Source organism: Sminthopsis crassicaudata, chromosome 3 (genome assembly GCF_048593235.1).
Source record: "Sminthopsis crassicaudata isolate SCR6 chromosome 3, ASM4859323v1, whole genome shotgun sequence".
Taxonomy (NCBI): domain Eukaryota; kingdom Metazoa; phylum Chordata; class Mammalia; order Dasyuromorphia; family Dasyuridae; genus Sminthopsis; species Sminthopsis crassicaudata.
Window position 1 is genome coordinate 329,566,276 of NC_133619.1, and position 21,159 is coordinate 329,587,434.

Genomic DNA, 21,159 nt, shown 5'->3' on the forward strand with positions numbered 1-21,159 from the left:
AATCATGTTTACTGAATTGTAAAGATTAAAATAAGTTTGAGGTGATTAAAGTGATCTGGAAAATATGCTTAGCATAGAATATTAATAGACTTGGAATGTAAAATGCCATCCATATACAGAGAACTGTGGAGACAGGATGCCTATGAAAGCATACATTTCACTTTTTTTTCCCCACCTTTTTGTTTGCTTTTTCTTTCTTGTATTTTTTTCCCTTTTCCCATTTTTCTTTCACAATATGACCTAACATGGAAATATATTTTAAATGATTTGATATGTATAACTTGTATCAGCTTTAAACTATTCAGTATGTAGTCTTAGATATAATAGTACATTTAACAATTTCAGGTATTCACAGAATAGTCAAATTCAGAAAAAAAGTCCTGGGGCATTTTTCATTTCCTGGTGAGTTATACTCCAGGTGATTTGAGGTCTTTTGACCTTCCTGATAAGTGTGTATGGTAACAATAGTTGGAGAAAATGGAATTATATGAAATTTTTTTTTTTTAAATTTTGTGATTGTGTCCACTGTTTGCATTCTTTCAGGACTTTATTTTTGTAACCATGTTGCTTCCATGAACATTAGCATGGTCAGATGCTAATAAAGTATAAGATGCTTAATCTAATCACTTAATTGCCTTAACTTCAAGTCAAAAGATTTGTGGTGGACTGGAATATGTTTATAGACAAGGAAATCAAGGTACTTCTGAGGGGAAGTGACACTTATGGCTGAGCTAAAATTCGACTCCAGGCTCTCTTGACTGGAAACACCTTTTGCATTTACAGGGTTTTTGTTTCCAGCATAAATTCTTTTCATTAAAATGTCCTCTGTGGCTGAAGGCTTTTCTCTTTGCATTATATTTATAAGGTTTCTTTCCGTATAAATTCTCTAATGAAGAATAAGATCGCAGTTTTTGTTAAAGGCTTTCTGATATTCATTGTCCTTTTTTGTATGAATTCTCTGATGACAAGATGTCTTGTGGGTGGAACTCTTCTGTATTTCCAGAGATGAAGTGACTTGAGACAATTGGGAGATTGGAAATCTGAATATTTTATAGAAAGACAAAGTGAATATATTGTTTCCCTCTTTTGCTTTTAACTATGGTTATATTTGTTCTGAACTTGATCATGAAACTATATGCACCACCTGCTAAGCTTGTATTGACCACTGTTTGAACCTGGACTGGTGAACCACCTTCTTCTAATTCTTCTTCTCCTTTTTTTTTTTTTTTTTTTTGCTAAGGCAATTGAGGTCAAGTGGCTTGCCCAGGGTCACACAGCTAGGATGTGTTAAAGTGTCTAAGGCCAAACTTGAACTCAGGTCCTCCTAACTTCAGGGCTGGTTTTATCCAAGATGCTGAATTGCTCATTGGACTGTTAGGAAACCTCAGAACAACTGAATGTGACCTCTTTGGGACAGGTCTTTTCTCATTCATGATCTCTTTTCACCTGAGAAATTTTTACTTAGCCTTGGTCATATAGATATATAACTAAAACATTTACTGATAATAAAAAATAATTTCACAACACCCAGATTCAGTTACCTAACTCCATATGGGGTTATTACCCATAGTTTCGGAGGCTTAGCTCTTAAGGCACATAGCTAGGAGTAGTTAAATAAAGGACTGCCCTAGTTGAGTAAGCCTGTAATGATGAAAGTTTTACATATCTGATTTCTAATTTGCAATGATTTTAATGGAGGATTCTTCTTACTAATGGAAACTTGTTAGTCTTTATTACCTTTAATGAAGCTCTTTCTGCTTTCTGTTAGGGTTTTTGTCCAGGTGCTCCTATAATTTCAAATCTAGGCTTTCCCCAGGTGATACATTTGGTCAAAGAGATAATTGAACTAGATGGTAATAAAACTTTGACTCCAGATCTGGTACCTTTTTTATAATGCCAGATTATATGTAGATTTTTAAAATTTTAACTTAATGTAACAAATGTGAAATGTTATTAACCTACTATTATCCCCATTTAAAATGTTTTAATAATACAATGTGGGGGCAGCTAGGTGGCACAGTGGATAGAGCACCAGCCTTGAATTCAAGAGGACCAGAGTTCAAATGTGGTCTCAGACACTTAACACTTCCTAGTTGTGTGACCCTGGGCAAGTCACTTAACCCCAGCCTCAAAATAATAATAATAATAATACAATGTGATAGGATTCTTACCTGACTTGTATTACTTTTTTTTATTAAAGGATAATTAGTGGAAAATGGAATCAGTCATTGTGGATCCAAGGATATTGTCTCTAGCTGCTGAAGTTACAGAAAGCCCTGAACAGAATGTTCCTGTTATATTGTTGAAATTAAAAGGTAAGTTCATTATATAATATATATTTGAATAATGAAGCCATAATCTCAACTTCCAAAGTTATTTTGGGAAGTTATATTTTAATCATCTAATTTTAAACTGTATATATATATGTATATATATATATATATATATCTTATATTGACTGTTGTTCTAGAGCACATTTGCATTTTCTTTCCTGTAAATAACTGAGGTGTTGAACAGTATATTTTACTTTGAATCCTGAAATATAGTCATCAAAACCGGATTAAATATTGAGTATCTTTGAACAAGCCATGCTGATATATTTAAAAGTTATCATTAACAATGTATACATTTAAAAGTTATCATTAAACAATGTTTAAAAGCCATGGTAATAGTGGTGGAAATAACTAAATGTGGCTCTGTTTCCTTTTGCCTCAGAAATTTTAAACAGTGCCCCTTTGGAAAGCTCAGAATTAAAGAAGATTAAGCAGGACATATATTGCTATGATCTCATTCGATATTGTCTATTGGTCCTTAGAAAAGATGACACCAAAATCCAAGATGGTTGGATGACTATTTCCCAACTTGCACAAATATTAAGGTAAAGATGAAGAAATGAATCAAGAAATAATTCTTGCTCAATTTATTCCACTTTTCATCCTGGAATCTCTTACATTCTTATAAGGAAAACACCATTAGCTAATCTTTTGGAGAATGGAAAGTTGTAATTTTCCTTGTTTTTCTTGGGAGACTCATAAATGAGTGAAAAAATAGTGTTTTAGATATGTAAATCAGTATTGGTTAAGAAATCAAATCTAGTTTCCCTCCATCCCAACCAAAATAGAATAAAATGTTATATAAGCAACATCCTATGCTAATTCCAGCATTCTGTAATCTTTAGCATCTATTCCTAGGTTGAAGGTTTTATATAATAGGGAGTATCAGAAATGTGAATTTCTGGTTCTTTCTTGTTGGTAAAGTGCCAGCAAACAGATGTTTGTTTTAATGGAAAACTATAGCAGTGAGTCCATTTGTTGAAAAAGCCTGACAATGGAAAGCTCAATGAATTAATTGTATTTAACTTTTCTTTGTTTTCACATTCTGAGAAAAGGAATTATTAGAAAAGGAATTATGTATTTTAAATACTGGAAACGGAATTACATATCTTGACTGTATATAGGTCTTCATTATTTAAATGTGACTATTGGCATGATCCATAGTGTGTTTATTTTTCCTAAATAGGTTTACTTTTTCTGAAAATCACCAGTTTGATTCCTTTGTTTATCAGGCAAATGTTTATCATGAAAAAAATGCAAAGGGAATTGTGGCTAAAAAGGTTCAATATTTATGATAGCTTTAATGTTCAATTTACATTTATAATAAGTGCAAACCAAATCACAGAACTATGTTCTTGTTTTAGCCAATGTTGTGTGGGCTTGGAGCCAACAGAAAATGCAGAAGAATTTTATAATGAATTGCTTCCTTCAGCTGCAGAAAATTTCCTGATTTTAGGAAGGCGATTGCAAAAATATTACATCAGTGCAGTTGAGGTACGTACATGTGTTTAGCACTCTGAAGACATTACTTCTATCTTAAGAAAAGAATATAATTTTTCAGTTGACATTTGATGGAAAATAAGAATAAAAAATAAAACAGCAACTTGCAACATTTTTTTTGGTTGCAAGCAAAGAAAAGAAGAGAGGAGAAAACTACGCTTGAAAGTTATAAAATTCTGTTTGGAATAGAATATAAAGGAAAATACAGCAATATTTAAGGCTGCCCTCTCCCACTTGTCTTCAAAACTGTCCAAAGGGATATTTGTTTCCAGTGTCTCTAGTTTAGTATATAACCCCTTCTGGAAACGTAGGAGGAAGGAAGATTTACATTTCTAAATTAAATACTTTTAACAACCCCTTCAAAGAGAGAGAATGAGAATAAAGTTTTTTCTTTGAGCTGCTGACTTGCCAGAAGAAAATTAGAAATTGTTTAATCTCTCTGTTTCACTATCCTCTATGCCTTATAAACTTGCATAATGTCTTAATGCTTTCAAAACAAAAATATTTAATATTTTATTTCCAAGTAAGAATAAATACATCTTTCACAATTACATAACACTTTACTCCTTTTAAAACATTTTGGTATAAATTATTGCCATTTATACTTAGTCATAAAAGATTCTTAATGAGTATATAAAACTAGCTAGAGGATCATTGATAGCTTTTTGATCATATATGAAAGGAATGAAACAGCAACACAGAGAGATGAGGCAAATCAATTCTTTGCTTCTGATTACCAAGAAAGCTTAGGAGTTTCCTAGTTGCATTTTTTCTGTGGAAATCAAATAGTGAGAAGAATGGACAGGGGTCTTTTTGTAGATCTAAACAGCAAACTTACAGGATGTGATGGTTTACACTTAGGTTGGGTTTTTTTCATCTTTTCATATTTTTATTTCATATTTTGAGTTCCAAATTATATATTTCCTTTCCTTCTCCCCTCCCTGAAACAATAAGCAATCGGATATAGGTTATACAGGTACAATTATGTAAAATGTTTCCATAATAGTCATTTTGTACAAGAAGACTCAAAAGAAAAAAGTGAAAGAAAATAAAAAATTAACATGTATCAATAAGTATCAGTTCTTTCTGTGGAGGCAAAGAGTATGCTTCATCATTTAGGATTGTCTTGGATTACTGTATTTCTGAAAATAGCTAAGTCATTCACGGTTCTTAATTGAACAATATTGCTGTTACTGTATACAACATTTTCCTGGTTGTATTCATTACACTATACATCAGTTAAGTCCAGGTTTTTCTGAAATCATCCTGATTGTCATTTCTTGTAGCATAATAATATTTCATTATAATCATATACTGTGGTTTATTTACCCATTCTCCAGTTGATGGACATCCCTTCCATTTCTAATTCTTAGCTATCACAAAAAGAGCTGCTGTAAATATTTTTGTATAAATAGTTTCTTTTCCTTTTTTTTTTTAATGTCTTGGGGAGGGAAGGGGAAGGAATGGTGATAGACCTAGCAGTGATTATTTCTAGATCAAAGGCTATGAACAGTTTTTTAGCTGCCGGTTGTAGTTCCAAATTCCTCTCCAGAATGGTTGGATCAGTTCACAACTTCAACAGCAGTACATTAATGAACCATCTCCCACGATCCTCTCCAACATTCAATGTTTTCCTTTTTTTTGGTCATATTACTCACTCTTATAGATGTGAATTAATATCTTAAAGTTGTTTTAATTTGCAATTTTCTAATTAATGATTTATAGCATTTTTTCATGTGACTACAGATATTTTTGATATTTGTCTGAATACTGCTCATTTTTGATCATTTATTATTTGGGGACTGATTGTATTTTTATAAATTTTATAATTTTCATAAATTTGACTCATTTCTCTGTATATTTGAAAAATGGGGTTTTTATCAGAGATACTTCTTACAAAAAAATTTCCCCCAGTTTTCTGCTTTCCTTATAATTTTGGTTGCATTGGTGTCCTTTGTGAAAAACTTCTAATTTAATCAGAATTATCTATTTTATATTTTTGTAACATCCTCTTTAACTTCTTTGATCCTAAATTCTTTCTTTATCCATAAATCTGACAGACAAATCATTCCATGCTCTCTTAATTTGCTTATGGTATCACCCTTTATATGTAAATTATGTATTAATTTTGACTTTTTCTTGGAATACAATGTGAGATGTTGATCTATAACTAGTTTCTGCCATACTGTTTTTCAGTTTTTCATCAAATGAGTTTTTGTTCCAAAAGCTTAGCTCTTTAGGCTTATTATATATTAGATTACTATGGTAATTTTCATAATGCAATGTGTACCTAATCTATTCACTTGGAAGTTTTTAGGGAATTTAAGAATGAGATTGAAGAACTATTAGCCAGATTACCTGAACTATCATTGTAAATGACCACTGCACAGGCATACCTCATCACATTGTACTTATTTTGCATTGAAGATAATTGGCCTTTAAAAAAAAAAAACAAAAAACAACAAATTGTAGATTTATGGTGGCCCTGTATTGAGCAAGTCTGTTGCAAGCAAATCTCTTCTAAAGAAAATAAGGCTAATAAAAAGAGTTCTAGTTCTGGGAGATATAGCTTGAAATATTAAGGGCTGTCTTGTGGAAGAAGAATCAGTTAGATTTGATCTGCTTATCTCTAAATGTCAGAATTCAGGACAGTTGGTAGAAGCAGATACACAAATTTAAGTTTGCTATAAAGAAAACTTGCAGTACATAGTGAATTACGCAAAAATACAAAAGCCTTTTTGAGTAGTGGTTTCTCTCTCATTGGAGATCTAGCAAAATTTGGATGATCATTTATTGGGGATATTATAGATGGAATTTTTTGGTCAGGTAAGGGTTGGATTGGATAGGCTTATAGGTCTTTTTTGACTTTGATAAGTTCTAATTTCTGTGCTCTTTTCAGCTCTATCTTTAATATAAATAATTATGTTATTATATTATTGTAAATTAATGTTAGCATAATAATATAAAAAGTGACATCTCCCTATCTGGCATAGTAGAGAGATCATGAGATTTGGAGCCAGAGGTCCTGGGTTCAGATAGCCACTATTGTCCCCTCCAACTCTGAAATTCTGTATTTCTTTGAGCAGCAGATTTTTCAGTGTCATCTCTATCTAGGAAAAAAATTCCAGAGGGTACTTTGATAATCAAAAATCAGTGAATCTTATTTATAGGAATATATTCCCAGACTACTGTAGGGGCGCCTTGGAAAATGCCATAAAAGTGAAAGACAACTTTGCAGGGAATTGTAGAAGTGGTTTAGCAAATTGGACCAGATGGTTAAGAGATAACGTGGCTCAGTAAGTAGAAAGTACTCATTCGGGGGGGTTAGAACTTGAGCCTAAATCTTCCTTACTACCTGTGTGATCTTAAAATCTCTGAGCCTCAGATGAGAAGATTTTGAACTGTATGTCCTCTGAAGGTCCTTCCAGCTTTGTGCCATTTAAATTTTATGATTTTGTATGAATTGAATCAGTTTTTTTCCACCTTTTTTTGTTGTTATTGTTTGTTTGCTTTTTTTTTTTCCTTGTTTTTCCCCTTTTGTTCTGATTTTTCTCATGTAACATGACAAATGTAGAAAAATATTTAGAAGAAATATACATGTTTAACCTATATTGGATTGCTTGCTGTCTAGGAGAGGAAGGAAGGAAAAAATTTGGAACAACATTTTGCAAGGGTAAATGTTGAAAACTATCTTTGCATGTATTTTGTGGGAAAAACTATTATTCTTTTAATTTTATGATTCTATTCAATACTTTGAAATGTTGAGATTCTGTGAGTCTAAAACCTTGTAGAATTTTTCCTGGCATAGAAAATTCTCACACCTTTTTCATGTAATTATTTCTTTTTATCCTTTTAACTACTAAATTCTGGGTAAGTGAAATTAACCCTATTTTCTAGGGGGAAAAAGCTAAGGCTCAAAAGTTGAGTTGCTTTAAGTCACATACCTCATAAATGGTTTAGCTTTGAAAAAGGACTTATATTCTCTTATTCCCAGGTAGAGTTATATTAAAGTTGCTGTGTTTTCTTTGTATTAAGAATGAAGAAAAAGATGAATTCTTGTGGCATTTCCAGAGTGTGATAGGCTCACTGTGCTGCCTTCTAACAGGGCATATTCAACTCACTAAAAATGGTAAGAGAAGAGTAGGTAGGTAATCATAGAACAAAATAACCATTAAAGGATCCTTATAGATTTTAATGCAAATACTAACAGTCCAGATACTTTTTTTTTATAGATATGTAACCAGAAAAAGGATTATAAATGCAAATTTGAATCTATTTCATTTGGCTATTTAAAAAAATATATTAAGTTTAAAATGGAAGTACTAATGGTTCCCCACTTAAATGTGCCCCCTTTTGAATTTAAGCATTTTTTAAATGAAAAATAATTATTTAAATTGAAGAACACTAAAAAATTTCAAGAAATTGAAAAAAAGAAACTCATGTGAAGTTCACTGGTTTGTGATAGATAAGAATTTTAAAATCAAAGTTCAGATAATCACTAAAACTGGTACAGTTTATATTTATGATTATTAAAACTTGGCCTTTATAAACTTTATTGTAAAATATAAAATGCAGGAAATAACTGTATTTTGCACAGTTTTAATGCTGAGATCTCATTGAAGCTTGATATTTGCTTCCTCAGTATTCATTTCTTTGATCTTTTTTCTTTCTATTATGACAGTTCTACAAAGTGGTCATTTTTTACACTTGTTGCTAACTGATGATGTTGAAACAGGATCTGCAATCATGACTGTACTACAGAACATCTTACAAGTAAAAAGGTGCCTTAGTTTATGTAATATTTTTTCCTCTGAAGATGTATTTAATTTATATTACTTTTTAAGAAGCAAACTATGTTCTTTGTGCCTGACACTTGAGAAATAATAATAATATTTGTCATTAAAAATTAAAAGTTAGAATCATAGAATATCAAAAATTTAATATGCATATGGAGCTCTTTTTGCTTTTAGAGCCTAGAAGTACTTAGAATTAGTACTTCCCAAAACATGATCAGATTAGAAGATGCCCTTTTTCTCTCCCTAGCCCCAGGAAGCTGATCAGGATATGTAAAATCCTGCATTATAATGTCCCTTTAGTAAATGTTAATTGAGCACATGAAATGCGCAACAAAATTAATCATTACTATGGAGGAATATGGAGGAAAAGGGGACTCAATTAGTTTGGTGGGCTGGTTGCAATTTAATTGAATATTTAGTGTATATAAACATCAAGAAATTAACAATAGCAAATAATACTTGAATACACATTGTGGAGTTGAAACCAATTAGGATCTTAGAGGTCTTGATAATACTGTCTGTATTACTGTATGTTTGATGCTAGTGAATCATCAAGTAAGAGACGAAATTATTGTGGAATTAGTCAGTGAAATTATCTGGGAGTGATAAATTTTCAGACTGGACCTTGACATTTTGAGCTTCAATTGGTAGAGAGGGCTTCCTAATTTGAAAGGGAAAGTTTTAGAAACTGCAAGGCTTGGAGGAGGGAAAATGATAGGAGATTTGACCTGGTTACAGTATCACCTTGTTGTACTGGATTGTAAAAGATTAGAGATGGCATAGGTGGGAAAAAGTGGTGGTGCTTATTTTAAAAAGTCATACATTGGCCATGTCGATCACATTTGTTAAAGTTTTATAGTTATTATCTGTAGAGTTATTAGTTGTATGCCTGCTTGGGGGCACAATTCTTTCCTTGAATTTTCCTCTACCTTTCTCCCAGTCCCCTAGCCACCCAGACCCCAGAGGAAAAGCTGGTCAGGAGAGTCACCTGCTTTAATCCTTCCACTGAGATGAAGAACCACCAAGGTTTACCATCAGCTTAAGGTCTTCTAACCATTTGCCATGCCTTTTTGTTCTTCAAACTCTTAAGCACTGAAAACCAACCTACTGATTTACTCTAAGAACTCCTGGGTCTTTACATCTACCATCTTACTGTATCACTGAGACCATCTTAGTCATTCTACCTGAACTTGATATGTTGTCTTCCCTAATTAGGCTGTGAATTCTTAAGATTAGGGACTCTCATTTTTTTCTGTTTATATCCCCAGTGTATTTAATAGCACAGTGATAAATGTTTATTAAGTGTTCATTCATTCTCTGTGACATTTTTCTCTATTTAGAACATCACAAAATAGTGCACAATTAATAGCTAGATATAGACCTTAAACATGTTTGATTAATATGGTAATAGTATAATTTGAACTAAGATGTCACAGGACAGTAAATAATTAATGCCAAATATTTTATCATCATTTTCTTGTCTTCATTTAAATTAAAACCTCCTTGAAGGGATAGACCTTGATTTATATATTTTGTATTGTTAGCTGTGCCCAGCATAGTACTTTGCACAAAGCAATCAAAAAATAGTTCTTGATACAAGTTGATGTATCTTTATAGACAAACAATGTTTTAGGAATGATAATCCACATTGAATTAAACCGCTGTTTTGTGGTAGGTTGTCAGAGAAGGGGAACTTTTATGAAATTAATTTTAATACATGTACTTTAGCCACTAATGTTCTTTGCATTTCTTTTTGTTTTATTAGTGAAGATTTGCTCACAATAAAAGAAAAAACCCTTCATTCAATTTTAGACGAACTTGTTTTTAAGCTTTCATCTTCAACTAGTCTTGTCATTGGAAGTGTTGCCATAAAACTATTGCTGTTGATGACCAAATCTCATCCAGAAATTATGAAGCTGCTGAATAGTCGGTATACAGGTAATGTATATAATATATTTTTGGTCTTGAGATTGATAAAAACAAAAGCATTTTACTGATGGCTACTTAAATAGAAGTATAGCTATTAGGAAGAAAGAAAAAATTGAGGTATGTCAGTAAAATACCATTTCTTTGTCCTAAGAGTTGGCCTGACTCTAGTTCTTTGCTGACATGGTGACAAATTCTCCACCCATATCATTATTTTCTTTAAAAAAAAAAAATGAGCCTGGAATGATATTAAAGGGCTGGCCTTGGAGTCATAAAGATTTTTCTGGGTTTAAATTCTATTTCTAACCCATGCCAAATCTGTGATCCTATGCTAGAAACTGAACTACATAATGTTTCAGGCAAATCATTAAAATTTTAGGTTAAAGAAGAGGTGCAGGTCTGTTTTAATACAGGAAGTATTTAAGCTGGAAATTCTCTAGGAAAATAAAATCACAAGTTGGGGCGTGGAGGGAAATTTTAGTAGTACCTAATTATGTGCTGTTGACAATAGGTAGACAAAGGAAAATAATTGAGGTATAGTAAAACTTTTATTATTACTTTCATTCTTTCATCTTTGGTTATGTTAAACTTGCAACAAAGAAAAAAGACTAGTACTGGAATACAGTATTTGTATTGGAAAACAAATATACATAATTACTAAAATAATAGTGAACATAATTTATCTTTAATGATCCAAAAGGCTAAACTTAAGGAGCTTGACAATCAGAGTCATTATATAAACATCATTTAGCTTTGGGCACTACAGATATAGGGGCACTTAGATGGCAGAAGAGGTGCCAAGTCTGGAGTCAAGAAGACCTGAATTCAAATGTGGCATCAGACACGTATTAGCTGAATGATCCTGAGCAAGGGATTTAACCCTATATGCCTCAGTTTCTTCATATATAAAGTGACCTGGAAAAGAAAATGGCAAAACATTTTGCTAAATGTCTTTTTGCTAAAAAAACAAAACAAAACAAAAAACCCCAAAGAGTCGGACACAACTGATAATAACTAAACAATAATAATAATAAGCATGAGGTTTATATAGAATAAGGAGGAATAACTAGAATTTTGTGTTGTTATAATGCTGGGAAGAAAATGCTTGTTTTCCAACTACAAAAGATGAATGCTCCATGGAACTTATAATAATAGAATGTGACCATAATTTTTCTTACTTTTTTTTTATCTGAGTAACATTAGTTGTATCTTCCAAGATTTTGGGACTAATTATCAGTTAAAGGCTTGTTCAAAAAAGAGATTCTGAAGCTTTAGATGGCTAGCTCAAAGGAAATGATACCAAATTTAAAAAACCTGACTTTGCCCACTGTGCATGCCATACTAGAAAGCCATGTCTTTCTCATCTATGAAAAACACATGCCTTTGAAATATATACTGAATACCTTTTGCCTTATCCTTATTTTACTTCTTAAAGATAAAGTTAGAAAATTTTACATGGATACTTTTCTCAATTGAGAAAACAATCATAATCAATATTACAGTACCTCTTATCTAAAATTTTAAATGTCAAGGAGCCTGTGGATTTGCTAGAAACTGCATAGAATACTGTTAACATTTTAACTTAGTCAAACTCTTCCTTCAGAACTAACCATATGTTAGTCACTCAATACCTTGTTTTTATTTGTTTGTTCTCAAGAAAAGAGAGACATACCTGTTCTTTCTCTGTTCTGTTCTGTTTAATTGTTTTCCCTGTATTTGAGTTCTTAGACTATATAATAACCCTCAAATCAGTGACCTTGAGTTTTATCAGGAAAGGATAGAATTTCAGACATTTTAATTTTATCACTGAGAAAAGGAACACACAATGGCTTTTTTTTTTTAATTAAACATTTAAAACTTTGATATAAATGCTTTTCTGATTATTAGCTAAAGAACAATCTGTTTTAATCTCAGAATGCCTTTTGAAATTAATTTCTAGGACTTAAAAGTATGCTAAATAAACAGTGGTCTGGGAAAGAAATTGACCAAGAACTTAAACAGCTTCTCAATCTGTTACATTCTGGAGTCTACCAGGAAGAAGATCAGGTAATCAATAATTAAGACAGTATGTTTGCTAATTGACCTAGCTTTTTATTTTCCCTATTTCCCTTCTAATATTTTTAGTAAATGTACTTCTTTATCAAATTGGTGAGGTCTTTCCTTCTCAGATTAATACTTCGCTATAAATACATATCATCCTATTTATAAACTCTAAACTGTTATTTTGTTTCAAATTACTGTAGACTATTCAACTCTCTGCCACTATATCAGCTGTCAGAATCAATGCCTTTTCCCCTTTCACTTAGGACAATTTCATGATCCTTTTTGCCTTTCACACTGGTCTTTGTATGGTATGTAATGCTCTTGAGGTTCTTGAATTGCTTTTTTTTCTGAAGACTTGCAGTATTTTTTTTCACTGATAAGGTGGCTCCAGATTTTGGCTGTAACATTAAGACTTTTCCTTTTGGGATTTCTATCAATAGGTGATTGGTAGATTTTTTTTTCTATTTTACTTTGTCTTCTGGTTCTAATGTATCTGAGCAGTTTTTATTCATAATTTCTTGAAATATAATGTCCAGTCTATTGATAATATTCTTGGCTTTTGAGAAGCACAGTGATTCTTTTTTTTAAGCTCTTTATTTTCAAAACATATGCGTAGATATCTAGCTTTCAACATTCACCCCTGCAAAACCCTGTGTTCCAAATTTCCCTCTCTTTCCCTTCCCTCAACTCCTCCCCCAGACATCAAGCAAGCCTAATACATGTTAAATATGTGTAATTCTTCTATACATATTTCCATAATTATCATGCCTTTTTTAAAAAGCAAAATAATTCTTAAATTATTTCTTCTTGACCTGTTTTCAAGGAAGTTTTTTTTTAAATTTCAATTATTTTACATTTTCTTCTATTTTTTCAGTCTTTTGATTTTATACTAGTATTCTTGTTTTCTCATGAAGTTACTGATTTCTGTATGGCTTATTCTAATCTCCAGAGAATATATTTCTTTGGTAAAACTTAACATTTTTTCTTCTAGGGTACTTATTCTCCTTTCAGTTCTTTTTTCAAGAGTTCTTATTTTATTTTTAATTTCTTCTTTGTAGTCTTTGTGGAAAACATACTTTTTTCTCTTTAGGTTTCTGCTTTTAACTGTTATGAAGTTATTTATTCTTTTTTGGGAATCTAGGCCTACCACAGTTTTTGATACTAGTTGGTGTTTTCTTTCATTTACTCATCTCTCCAGCTTTTAATGTAAAGACTGCTCCTTTCCCTATGATGAGTCACTCTACTCAGCCTTGCTTTGGGTTCCTGCATTGAGGACCAAGATAGTTCTTGTTCAGAGCCTTCTCTGGTTTTTTAAGACAGAGTACTAGGATCCTCAGAGCTCTTATGTCTGAGGGCTACGGTACTATGCTAATTAGTAGTTACTGTGTCTGTGGGACTTAAAGATTCCCAATTTGAGGCTTTCTGCTAGTTTCTTTCAAGGTCTGGACTCCTTGTAAGGCCTTGTTTGTCAGCACTGGCTTTGCTGGTAGAGTGGGTGAAAGATGACTTTCCTGATGCCCATAGGATTCTGGGTGACTTTTGTGCAATTCTGAAGTAGGAGAAATAACATTATGGTTTCTTACTGGATTCCTTAAATCATGATTCAGTTTGATGTGAACTTCAGGGTTTTTTGTTGAAATAAATATATGGAAACTGGGCCTCACACTTAGGCACGAATCAAAAAAGCTGGGTGGGAGCTCATTTCATGGGATTTAAAGGACAGTCTTACATTTCAAATAATTTAAATGTGTCATACTACTTGTATCTTTTGTCTTATGACATATTGTTGGTTACATTTTATGATTTATTTGGTGTCAGATTCTTAGAAATGCATATTTTTAGAAACATCAATTATTAAACATTTATGAAGCACTTATGTTGTGCCCAGACACTTTGTTAAGTACTGAAGATATAAAAATGAGGCAAAAGACAGCCAGTTCCTATCTTCAAGGGACTTAAAATATTTTCAAGGTGTGTTAACTCTTTTTTCTTCTTTTAACTTCATCAAAGCATTTTTAAAAATTCTTATGCTCTTCATCTAATTAGATTTCTGATTATGAGAGAATTCTGAAGAGATAAATTTATCATTTTCCTATATTATTGTGGGTAGCTGTAGTGTAGTAATTAAAGTGTTGGAGGTAGAGTCAGGAAGATATGAAGTCAAATTTCACCTCATATATTTACTAGTTTTATGTCCCTGATCCAGTCATTAGCTTTTGTTTACCTCGTTTTCCTCCATATAAAATTGGAATAATAATAGCACCTTAAAAGAGATAATAATCGCAAAAAGTGCTTAGCATAGTACCTAGGATATGTTGTCCTCAAATTTTTTAAATAGAGGGCCAGTGCACTGTCCCTCAGACTGTGGAAAGGCCAGACTATAATAAAAACAAAAACTCACACTCTCTCTCTGCCCCTCAGCCCATTTGCCATAAACTGGTGGGCCGCATAAACGTCCTCAGCGGGGCGCATCTGGCCTGCGGGCTATAGTTGGAGAACCCCTGTACCGTTAAGTACTTTATAAATGCTTTTTTTCCTTCCTCTTCCTTTTCCATATTAATCTCCAGTAAGTATTTACTAAGCTCCTACTGTGTGCTAGATACTGTAGAATATGACAAGTTTGTACTTGTTTAATCACTTTTTCATGCTTCTCTTAATTCTTATGTTTGAACTTTGAAGTTTCTACAAAACACTGATTTTTTCAATCAGGAATACTTGCAAGTCTTCTATTTCATTAAAAGTTCATTATCTCCTTGTAGCATTATATCCAGTTGGGTAGATTATTCTCAGCTATAAATCTTATTTCCTTTATCTTCTGGAATATTGTATTCTAACTTCTCCCCTCCTTTATAATATTGATCACTAAAACATGAATGATCTGATTATGCTTGCTTGGTACTTTAATTCTTTCTTTCAGGCTGCTTGCAGTATTTTTTTCTTTGACCTTGAAGGTCTATATTTTGACTATAATATTTCATAGAATATTCCTTTTGGAGTTTCATTAATTTACTGACCAGTGAATGCTTTCTATTTTAACTGTCATTTGCTTCAAAGGGATCTGGACAGTTTTCTTATATGATTTCTTTAAATATGATCTTTTTTTGATTATGACATTCAGGTAGGTTAGGAATTTAAAAAATTTTTTTTTCCTTTATCTGTATTCTAGATTAGTTGTCGGAAATAACCTTATATTTTCTCCTATTTTGTCTTTGTTTTAATATTTCTTATCTCCTAGAATTATTAACTTCTGTTTGTTTCATTCTTATTTTCAAGGAATATGATACTTGGTTAAGAAAAGACTATAATTCTTGAGAAGGACCTACATGTACAAAACTATTTATTATAGCAATTCTTTTTGTGGTGGCAAAGAATTTGAAAATAAGTGTATGCCCATCAGTTGGGGAATGACTTAATAAGTTACGGTATATGAATGTAATTGAATACTATTTTTCTGTAAGTAAATATGTACATACTAATTTGAGAAAAGCCTGGAAAGATTTATTTATTTATTTATTTATTTATTTATTTTTTTTTTTTTAATTTTTTATTTTATTTTATAATTATAACATTTTTTAACAGTACATATGCATGGGTAATTTTTTACCACATTATCTCTTGCACTTACTTCTATTCAGATTTTTTCCCTTCCTCCCCCAACCCCCTCCCCCAGATGGCAAGCAGTCTTATATATGTTAAATATATTACATATAATTTAGATACAATATATTGTGTAGAACCGAATTTTTTTGTTGCACAGGAAGAATTGGATTCAGAAGGTAAAAATAACAGTTTACATTCATTTCCTTTTCTGGATGTAGCTGGTTCTGTCCATCATTAATCAATTGGAATTGGATTAGTTCTTCTCTATGTTGAAGAAATCCACTTCCATCAGCATACATCCTCGTACAGTATCATTGTTGAAGTGTATAATGATCTTCTGGTTCTGCTCGTTTCACTCAGCATCAGTTGATGTAAGTCTCTCCAAGCCTCTCTGTATTTCTCCTGTTGGTCATTTCTTATAGAACAATAATATTCCATAACATTCATATACCATAGTTTACCCAACCATTCTCCAATTGATGGACATCCATTCATCTTCCAGCTTCTAGCCACTATGAAAAGGGCTGCCACAAACATTTTGGCACATACAGGACCCTTTCCCTTCTCTAGTAGTTCCTTGGGGTATAAGCCCAGTAGTAGTATGGCTGGGTCAAAGGGTATGCACATTTTGATAACTTTTTGGGCATAATTCCAGATTGCTCTCCAGAATGGTTGGATTCTTTCACAACTCCACCAACAATGCATCAGTGTCCCAGTTTTCCCACAGCCCCTCCAACATTCATCGTTATTTGTTCCTGTCATCTTAGCCAATCTGACAGGTGTGTAATGATACCTCAGAGTTGTCTTAATTTGCATTTCTCTGATCAATAGTGATTTGGAACACTCTTTCATATGAGTGGAAATAGTTTTAATTTCATCATCTGAAAATTGTCTGTTCATATCCTTTGACCATTTATCAATTGGAGAATGGCTTGATTTCTTATAAATTAAAGTCAATTCTCTGTATATTTTGGAGATGAGGCCTTTATCAGAACCTTTAACTGTAAAAATTTTTTCCCAATTTGTTACTTCCCTTCTAATCTTGTTTGCATTAGTTTTGTTTGTGCAGAAACTTTTTAATTTGGTGTAATCAAAATGTTCTATTTTGTGATCAATAATGGTCTCTAGTTCTCCCTTGGACACAAACTCCTTCCTCCTCCACAAGTCTGAGAGGTAAACCATCCCATGTTCCTCCAATTTATTTATGATTTCGTTCTTTATGCCTAAATCTTGGACCCATTTTGATCTAATCTTAGTATGTGGTGTTAAATGTGGGTCCATGCCTAGTTTCTGCCATACTAATTTAAGCCTGGAAAGATTTAAATGAACTGTTGCTGAATAAAGTTAGAAGAACCCAAGAAAATATTGTACACAGCAATAGCAAAATTAGGTGATGATAAACTATGGTAGACTTAGCTCTTCTCAGCAATTCATTGATCCAAGGCAATTCCAACAAACTTTGGATGGAAAATGCAGACTACATCCGAGGAAAAGAACTATGGCAATTGCAAATTGAAGCATACTATTTTCACCTTTTTTCCCTCTTTTTTTTCTTTACGGTTTTTCTTTCCCAATATGAATCATATGGATATATTAAAAACTAATGTACATGTAAACATATATCAGATTACTTGCTAGCATGGGGAAAGGAGCGGGTAAAGAAAAAAGAGAAAAAAATTGGAACTCACAAATCTTACAAAAATGTATGTTAAAAACCATCTTTACATGTAATTGGAAAAATAACATACTAGTAAAATAAAATACTAAAAAAAGAAAAAATGATTTTATACCCCATACCTCTTGATTCAAGCTATTCTTTCTAATTTATTTTTCCATAATTCTTTTATTTTTCATTTTTTATCTCTTGATTCAAGCTATTCTTTCTAATTTATTTTTTCATAACTCTTTTATTTTTCATTTTTTACCTCTAATGTACTTATTTAATTTACAAAATTATTTTAAGCTCTTTTTTATAATTTCCAGAAATTATGGTTGAACTTCTAACCAAGCTCTGATTTTTTTTTTTTTTTTTTGAAGTTTTGTTTATCATTCTCTTGATTTATAGCTTGGAAATTCCTCTCACCTAATAGGCCATTATGGTGTAATTCTTTTTTTTTTGTTTGTTTGTTCATTCTTTCAATGTTATTTTCTGACTATGATCTTTTTTTTTATTGGAGTCACAAGTAGGCTCAAAGCCTCAGAACTGCTGTTTGCTTCTATACCTGGAATATACCTCTGAAAACCTGAGATCATTCCTTGCCCAAAATAACCAGTCTTCTCCTTCATCTGCATTACATTTGTATGACCCAGCCTTGAGGAGTGAGTGACAAGAGCTCTCAAATGCTACTTGTCCCTGATTCTCATATAAGGTCAGGCCCATTCTGAACCAGGTCCAGACCCTCTTCTTGCCCTGGGTATTGCTAGAGGCAGGCCCTTCTTCAGATGTTCCTGGTTGAGACTTCATCCCTTTAGACAAATCTTTCTCTCTTTCTCTCTGTGATGATCTGGACTGGAGATAGACTTCATTGGAATTATTCTTTCTTGGATTTCTTGATCCAAATTCAATGTTGTCAGATTTTTGTCAGATAATTGTGCTTTGCACTTCTCTCTGCTACTCTGCCATCTAGTAATTGGTAGAACCTTCTTCTGCCTGTTGTTACTACTTTGGTCAGTCATTCCCTCTGTCAATATGAGACATGTGACTCTGCTACAAAAATTCTCAAATGATTTAAAGGTCCAAGGATTCAAGCATTAGGCAGCATTGAAATAATCAGAACAGTAAAATTCACCAGAGAGGACAATAATAGGTTCATGGTTAATCAAGAAAGATATTTTGTAGATAAATTTTGACGTCATCTCATAGATTGGTCATCTTGAATTACTCTTTTTAGCTATTCTCTCACTGTTGTTTGCAGGGCTTATTGATAGTATAAGTTTAAGAAAGAAGACTTTCTTTCTATGCTTACTCTAAATATGAACAGCTGTACTCAGTGTAAAGCAGATGTCACTGCCCATCTTTTCTGTTTGCATTAAACAGTGCTTATTAAGGCTCATTTTTCAAAAACTGAGGTGAAAATAAAATCCTTTAAATTCATTTTCTGCTATTAAATTTCAGAAAATTTATCAAGCAGCTTGCAAGATCCAGGCTGCATGGAAGGGTTTCCAGACTCGAAAGAGAATGAAGAAACTTCCATGTGCAGTAATTGCTTTGCAGAGAAATTTCAGGTAAAGGATTGTAAACAACAACAATAATAATAGTAACAATAATAACTAGCATTTATGTAGCATTTTAAGGTTTGTAGATTTCTTTGTTTTGGAAAAGAGGAACGAAGGCCAATCAATGAATAGAGACAGCCTTGTCAGAGAAATATAGAGATAAAACCAAAGTTTTAGTGACTTTTGAATCCCTTTGTTTTGTTTAGTTGTTCCCAGTAATTTCTGAGATAACTTCTTCAGCTCAAACAGATTTTTAAGTTGGAGAATAACAGGACAGGGACTTGACATATTTCCATGTAGTTTGGGTCTATATTTGCAGAGAGAACTAGATAATTCTCTGGCAGGTTCAGTCTCTTAATATCTATAATAATTTCTGTATTCTAGTTAATTCTGGGAAAAAGAAGAACACAACTAGAATGCTACAACAAATTTCTGGTATTACTGTCTTTCTTCACTACCCCCCACCCTCCAGCATGCAAACATAAATATATTCATACACATATTCTTTGAAGCTTTGGAAAGAATAGTAAAACATAAGCTTTTAGGACACCTCTGCATTTGTGTTTAAATCTTACTTTATTTGGCATGGAAACTTGCAGGTGAAACTTCCTCACCAGAAGTAGTTAAACAATTATACATCTGAAACTATTCTGCTTTCAGTAAGTTAAATTCACCAGCTGCATTTCTCAGTTATGATAAGATTAAAACAATAGTGCTCCCTGGATCTAGTTAACAAGTCACGTCATATTTAAAGCAAGGGGTTAAAATAATAAACAAAAATCACCCTACTGTAAAGCATGTGATTGAATGTCAGGTAAAATCATACAAAATCTCAAGCAAACTTAAGAACATAAAATATTTTTCCTTCAATTCTCAAAGTATACTTTGAAGAAAAAAGGTATGAAAGAAAATTGTGACCAGAAAAAAAGCAAAAGAAAGGGTTAAAATATGGTATAAAAGATTGGAGTTTGTTCCTTAGAAGATATTTAATTGATCTTCCTCTATTTTCATTTCATATTTTTCTTTTATCCATTAATTTTACTACAGAACTCACCCACTTCTTTTCTATTTATATATAATTTTGTCTTTTACATAATGTGCACACACTTGAGTATTTGAAATATGCCACAGCACATATAAATATATTTATTTAGTATACACTTGGACAACCCACAATTTTGGTTCTTTGGAGATTGATATTCCATGAATTGTAACTATCACCAGAAAGATATTGATGCTCAAAATAGTGAGACTTTCTTTCAGAGAGAAGCTTGGGGTCATTGCTGGTGCTTCACAATTTCCCAATTAAAATACACCCTTCTCTCAGCTGTCTTCCACTACTAGCAGGATTCAGTCCTTAACAAGGTTGTGGAGATTAGTAAGAGAAAGGTTGTTCAGCTCCTCTTGATAGAAGATGGCTTAACAATGGGAGATGCATTTCATATATAATTTCCACAAAGTTTTCTGATTCCTTATCATGTTCCTTTTTCTCCATAGTTCAGGTCTTCATCAATTCTCACTTGGACATTAGTATCCTCTTTGTTTGTCTCTGGTTCTAGCTGCTTCCACCTCCAATTCAAGCTTCAAATAGCCCAATTTTGACCATTTTACTCCTGTGTTGAAGAAATTTTAGTGGCTTTATATCAACTCTATTGCCTCTAAATTCAAATATAAACTCCTCTATTTGTTATTTAAATCTGATTTAAATCACTATCTGATTCCAATCTTTTTTGATTGCTCCCCCT

General features: G+C 32.4%; 1 protein-coding gene across 4 annotated transcripts in view; it reads left to right on the plus strand.

The window, feature by feature from the left end:
- Positions 1-21,159, plus strand: part of IQCB1 (IQ motif containing B1) — a 46,671-nt gene that overhangs the window by 1,695 nt on the left and 23,817 nt on the right. For all 4 annotated transcript variants that reach the window (XM_074301349.1, XM_074301351.1, XM_074301350.1 and 1 more), the window contains 8 exons: positions 2,201-2,315; positions 2,716-2,878; positions 3,698-3,827; positions 7,869-7,962; positions 8,515-8,614; positions 10,395-10,567; positions 12,495-12,601; positions 19,314-19,423. In XM_074301349.1, the coding sequence (XP_074157450.1) occupies positions 2,216-2,315; positions 2,716-2,878; positions 3,698-3,827; positions 7,869-7,962; positions 8,515-8,614; positions 10,395-10,567; positions 12,495-12,601; positions 19,314-19,423 (977 nt within the window). In that variant the 5' untranslated portion in view covers positions 2,201-2,215. The remainder of the gene's footprint in view (positions 1-2,200; positions 2,316-2,715; positions 2,879-3,697; positions 3,828-7,868; positions 7,963-8,514; positions 8,615-10,394; positions 10,568-12,494; positions 12,602-19,313; positions 19,424-21,159) is intronic.